The 6063-nt window shown below is 45.4% G+C and overlaps 1 protein-coding gene across 1 annotated transcript; it reads right to left on the minus strand.

Annotated features, from left to right (window-relative positions):
* Positions 1–4260: 4260 nt before the first annotated feature.
* Positions 4261–4673, minus strand: LOC132777595 (histone H4). The gene has a single exon (XM_060779961.2). The coding sequence runs from the start codon at positions 4658–4660 to the stop codon at positions 4349–4351; it is 312 nt and encodes a 103-aa protein (XP_060635944.1). The 5' UTR covers positions 4661–4673; the 3' UTR covers positions 4261–4348.
* Between the last annotated feature and the right edge of the window lie 1390 nt (positions 4674–6063).

The following is a 6063-nucleotide window of genomic DNA, read 5'->3' on the forward strand; positions in this document are numbered from 1 at the left end:
GCGGGAAAAGCAAGCTACATATTAATTATTAGCTTGGGTACCTGGCGTTGCCCAGGTTATTTTTTTAAATCTATTTTAATTGCACACAATGCATAAGGTTGTGGATGAACTACAACTCACACCATGCCAGGTTAACCCCCTGAAAAACTCCATCAGTAATTAAAATTGGTTAAGTTGGGCAGGTTTGCTGTAGAAGCATCATTGTTTTGGGGGTGGGGAGGGTCTAGTGTGCTCTCTGGCTGCAGGGTGAACTACAACTCCCACTATAGTGGGCCAGTCCCCCTCAGACCCCTCCAAGTAAGTTAAGTTATTCATGGGGGTTCTGTATGCCAAGGTTGGTTCGGGTCCATCATCGATGGAAGTCGCAGTTTCTCTGGTGTGGGTGAACTACAACTCCCAGAAAAGAAGGTCAGTTCTCCCCAAACCCCTCCAGTAATCATATCAGGTATGTGTACCAAGTTGGGTCCAGCTCCAATAGTGTTTGGGATTGTGGTGCTCTCTGGATGTAGGTGAACTACAACTCCCCCAAATCAAGGTGAATGCCCCCAAAAGACCTCCAGTATTTCTTTGCTGGCAATGAAGGCTCTGTGTCAGGTTCATCATCGATGGAGGTCACAGTTTCTCTGGTTGTGGGTGAACTACAACTCCCAGAAAAGAAGGTCAGTTCTCCTCAAACCCCTCCAGTAATCATATCAGGTATGTGTGCCAAGTTAGGTCCAGCTCCAATAGTGTTTGGGATCGTGGTGCTCTCTGGATGTAGGTGAACTACAACTCCCCCAAATCAAGGTGAATGCCCCCAAAAGACCTCCAGTATTTTTATTTTTATTTTGCTGGCAATGAGGGCTCTGTGTGCCAAGTTTGGTCCAATTCCCTCTTTGTTGGAGTTGAGAGTGCTCCTTGATTGCAGGCGAACTATAAATCCCAGTACTTACAAGTCCAAAATGTCCAGGCCAATTTCCCTCAAAACCCATCAGTATTCAAATTTGGGCATATCTGGTATGCATGCCAAGTTGGGTCCAGATCCTTCATTGTTTGGGTTCATAGTGAGCTCTGGATGTAGGTGAACTACAACTCCTACAAATCCTTCCAAAGACCTCCAGTATTTCTTGTTTGTCATGGGGCTTCTGTGTGCCAAGTTAGTTCCAGGTCCATCATTGGTGGAGTTCAGGGTGCTCTTAGATTGCAGGTGAACTATACATCCTAGTACCTACAACTCCAATAAGTCATGGTAAATGCTCCCCAAACCTCTCTAGTATGTTCAGTTGCTGATCAATTCCTCTGTTTGCTGTGTGCCATAGAAAATAATAGGAAAGGGTTAAGGGAGAGGCAGTGGGCGGATTCACGCAATTTCCACACCAATGGAGATGTCTGTGGTGGAAGAAACACATAAAATCTAGGAGGAAATTGTCCCCATATGAAAGCCTTCACTTGAGTGGTGGGCAGTCTGGTGTTTGTGGAGGGCATTGGCAGGGCTCTTGGACATGTCCATGGCACTATAACCTGCAATGTCACTGTCTAGCTGGTATTGCACCACCTGACATCTGCTGGGAAGTGGCAGCCAATAGTGAAAGGACCAAGGCAGAGATATCTCCAGCTCATCCCTTGTTTGGGTATCAGCCAGCACGTCAACGACTTAAATCAAGAAATAGTTTTCTAAGATCTACAGAGACACTCGCTGGAACACCTCGGCAAGCGAGAGTCCAAAAGTGGCAGGCTCAAACCCAGCACCTCAACCAATGGCTTAGCCTGATACCAAATGAGAGACTCCCCCCTGGGCACACAGAGGACTGGGTGACTTGGAAGGCGCTGAACAGACTGCGTTCTGGCACCACAAGATGCAGAGCCAGCCTTCAGAAATGGGGCCACAAAGTGGAATCCTCGACATGCGAGTGTGGAGAAGAGCAAACCACTGACCACCTGCTGCAATGCACCCTGAGCCCTGCCACGTGCACCATGGAGGACCTTCTTGCAGCAACACCAGAGGCACTCCAAGTGACCAGATACTGGTCAAAGGACATTTAATCAACTACCAAGCTTGCAAACTCTGTGTTTTTTCTGTTTGTTTGTTTGCTTTGTTAAAAATGTAATACAAATTTCTGGTTGCTCCTGACACGATAAATAAATAAATAAATAAAATATTGGAGGGAGGGCCTTTGGTGTCTCCTGAGTAGTGGGAGCTAGAGCAATTTGTGGAGGCAGGAGCTTGTCTGTGCCAGTGGGCACCCCAGCCACACACACATACATATTTTCACTTTTATTATGTGTAGAGAAGATTTATTTATTTTTTGTATTAGGAGCGAACTAAGGGTACAGGTGTAATGTATTTAAAAACAAAGTTTAATAACTTAGCATTCTATTAAATGTCCTTTGACCAGTGTCTGGCCACTTGGAGTGCCTCTGGTGTTGCCGCAAGAAGGTCCTCCATTGTGCATGTGGCAGGGCTCAGGCTGCATTGTAGACAGTGGTCAGTGGTTTGCTCTTCTCCACACTCGCATGTCGAGGATTCCACTTTGTAGCCCCATTTCTTAAGATTGTCTCTGCATCTCGTGGTGCCAGAGCAGTCTGTTCAGCGCCTTCCAAGTCGCCCAGTCCTCTGTGTGCCCAGGAGGGAGTCTCTCATTTGGTATCAGCCATGGAGTGGGTTAATCCCCTGTGCAGGCAGGACTGAAGACCAACAGGTCGCAGGTTCGAATCCAAGGAGAGGCGGATGAGCTCCCTCTATCAGCTCCAGCTTTTCATGCGGGAACATGAGAGAAGCCTCCCACAAGGATGGTAAAACATCAAATCATCTGGGCATCCCCTGGGCAACGTCCTTGCAGACGGCCAATTCTCTCACACCAGAAGCAACTTGCAGTTTCTCAAGTTGCTCCTGACTCACAAAAAAAGCCATGGATTGAGGTTCTGGGTTTTAGCCTGCCATTTTTGGACTCTCGCTTGCTGAGGTGTTCCTTTTGAGTATCTCTGTAGATCTTAGAAAAGTTTTTCTTGATAAATGTGTATTTGCGTTTTCACTGCAATAATAATAATAATAATAATAATAATAATTATTATTATTATTATTGTGGCAAGTTCTTGGTGGGATGGGCATCCCAAGCCACCTTGTCTCTCTCCTGAGGAATCTGTACCAGGACCAAGTAGCAACAGTAAGAACTGACCACAGAACAACAGACTGGTTCAAGATTGGGAAAGGCGTCCGGCAAGGCTGCATCCTCTCACCCAACCTTTTTAACTTGTATGCAGAACACATCATGCGATGTGCGGGGCTGGATGAATGCAAAGCTGGGGTGAAAATTGCTGGAAGAAACATTAACAACCTCAGATATGCAGATGACACCACTCTGATGGCCGAAAGCGAGGAGGAGCTGAGGAGCCTTCTAATCAAGGTGAAAGAAGAAAGCGCAAGAGCCGGGTTGCAGCTAAACGTCAAAAAAACCAAGATTATGGCAACAAGAATGATTGACAACTGGGAAATAGAGGGAGAAAACGTGGAGGCCGTGACAGACTTTGTATTTCTAGGTGCAAAGATGACTGCAGACGCAGACTGTGGCCAGGAAATCAGAAGACGCTTCCTTCTTGGGAGGAGAGCAATGTCCAGTCTCGATAAAATAGTGAAGAGTAGAGACATCAGACTGGCAACAAAGATCCATTGCCTAGTCAAAGCCATGGTATTCCCTGTAGTCACCTACGGATGTGAGAGCTGGACCTGAGGGAAGGCTGAGCGAAGGAAGAGAGATGCTTTTCAACTGTGGTGCTGGAGGAAAGTGCTGAGAGTGCCTTGGACTGCGAGAAGATCCAACCAGTCCATCCTTCAGGAAAGAAAGCCCAACTGCTCATTGGAGGGAAGGAGAGACCAAGTTGAAGTCCTTTGGCCACATCATGAAGAGACAGCAAAGCCTAGAGAAGACAACTATGCTGGGGAAAGTGGAAGGCAAAAGGAAGAGGGGCCGACCAAGGGCAAGATGGATGGATGGCATCCTTGAAGTGACTGGACTGACCTTGAGGGAGCTGGGGGTGGTGACGGCCAACAGGGAGCTCTGGCGTGGACTGGTCCATGAGGTCACAAAGAGTCGGAGACGACTGAACGAATGAACAACAAAGGTTAATTTAAACGAGTCTCATGGACATTTTGAAAATATAATAAAATTTCTATCCATGCTCAGAGGTAAAAAAAACTCCAGAAAGAAAAAAATATGGAGGGGATTTTTCTTAATGTAGTGGTTCTCTATGCTTTGGAAATAAAAGGTTTCCTTTACACCTGAGAATAACAGCAATACAGCCTTTTTTAGAGAAAGTGGGCGGTCCTTAAAAGGACCTTTTTGTTTTGCTTTTAGGAAGTTGTATCAGAAACTTAGCCTCCGAAGCCGTAAAGAGTGCGGCCTTGTCGTTTCAGGGCATAGACCACATCCATGGCGGTGACGGTCTTCCTCTTGGCGTGCTCGGTGTAAGTCACGGCATCGCGGATCACGTTCTCCAGGAAGACCTTCAGGACGCCCCGGGTTTCCTCATAGATGAGCCCCGAAATACGCTTGACTCCCCCGCGGCGAGCGAGGCGGCGAATGGCGGGCTTGGTGATGCCCTGGATGTTATCACGGAGCACCTTCCTGTGCCTCTTGGCGCCTCCTTTGCCCAAGCCTTTGCCTCCCTTTCCACGTCCAGACATCTTCACTCACTGACTGTAGAAACAAACTGTGCCGTAGCGTAGAGCAGCTGCCCTTTTTATAGCGCCATGTCCGACCAGAGGGAAAACTGCGCCCTAGAGATTTTTCGCGCCTTTTCTTTACCCGCTGCTACTTCACTACAGCCACAACTAAGCTCCGCCCCCAACTCGTTTTAACCAATGAGAAGCGGAGAATTGTTCAACCCTTGAATTCAATGCCCCCAAGTAGATAAAACCTTTTTGTTCACTGAAAAAGTTTTTATTTTAATGCAGAAAGTTTTTAAGGACTCGGCAGGCGGTGCTGTATAGTGTTTTTTAAATTATTTAAACAGTTTTTAACTGTTTTATAGGATTCTAATTAATTAATTAACTTTGTTTTTATTCCATCTTTCTCTGAAAATAGGGACTTTGTCAAAATTCTAGGTTTAATTCTATTATATATGCATTAGATTTTAAATTGCTTTCTTTTTCATGTTGTGGGCTGCATTAGGTCTCATTTAAAAGAGGAAAGCAGGGTATAAATAGAATAATATTTCTTGCAGATCTCAAAGTGAACTAAAGTGAATTTTGATTCTATGATTCTATGATTCTATGATTCTAAAACAGAAGAGCTACATTGCAGAAAGACCTTTAACAGGCCAATTAATAGGCCCAAAATACAGTCTGCAGGCTTTTGAATCTCACAAGTGAATGTCAAGCAGGGATGTTAGCAGTTATTTTAGGAGAACATATGTGTCGATGTGGGTGTGTTCCTTTTCCTAAAATATAACTTACAGTTCCTGAGATTCATTGAGCAGCAGGCTCCCACCCAACTACTAACCAAGCCTGACCCAGCTTCACTTCCTTTAGGGAATCACAACATTGGATCTTTGGGATATTGAAAGTTGGGTTTGAGATGGTAGTGAAGGGAAGTTTGATTGCTCCTTGCTGGATATGAGGCATTTTGGAAACAAAGCAAGGCAGTAAACTATATATATATATTCTAGCAGTCCCCTGCCACGCGTTGCTGTGGCTCAGTCTGGTGGCCTGGAAAATAAAGTAATTAGAAAATGTTGGTTTCTAATATAAGTAATTTCTTTATGGTTGTGGGTAAACAGTATTTCTTGTTGTTTCTATGTCAGTGTTAACGTGGAGAGTGTCTGGTTTGCCTACTCTGGAATATGCAACATATCACTGTCCTTCTTTAGGGGTCCCTTTCAAGTCTAGGATACTATATCTGTCATATACATATGTGTGTGTGTGTGTGTGCGCGTGTGTGTGTGTGAATCATATCTACCTGTCTGTATCTATGGCTGGATGGCTCTTTGTCAGGAGGGCTCTGATTACATTTTCTTGCCTGGTGAAGGGAGTTGGACTGGGTGGCCTTAAATATTTTCTGTTGCTCATGGGGTTTTGTGTGGGAAATT

This window comes from Anolis sagrei, chromosome 6 (genome assembly GCF_037176765.1).
Source record: "Anolis sagrei isolate rAnoSag1 chromosome 6, rAnoSag1.mat, whole genome shotgun sequence".
Lineage (NCBI taxonomy): Eukaryota > Metazoa > Chordata > Lepidosauria > Squamata > Dactyloidae > Anolis > Anolis sagrei.

What these genes read in the sequence shown, in the direction of transcription:
- LOC132777595 (XM_060779961.2), bottom strand. Translation starts at nt 4,660, where the DNA reads ATGTCTGGACGTGGAAAGGGAGGCAAAGGCTTGGGCAAAGGAGGCGCC.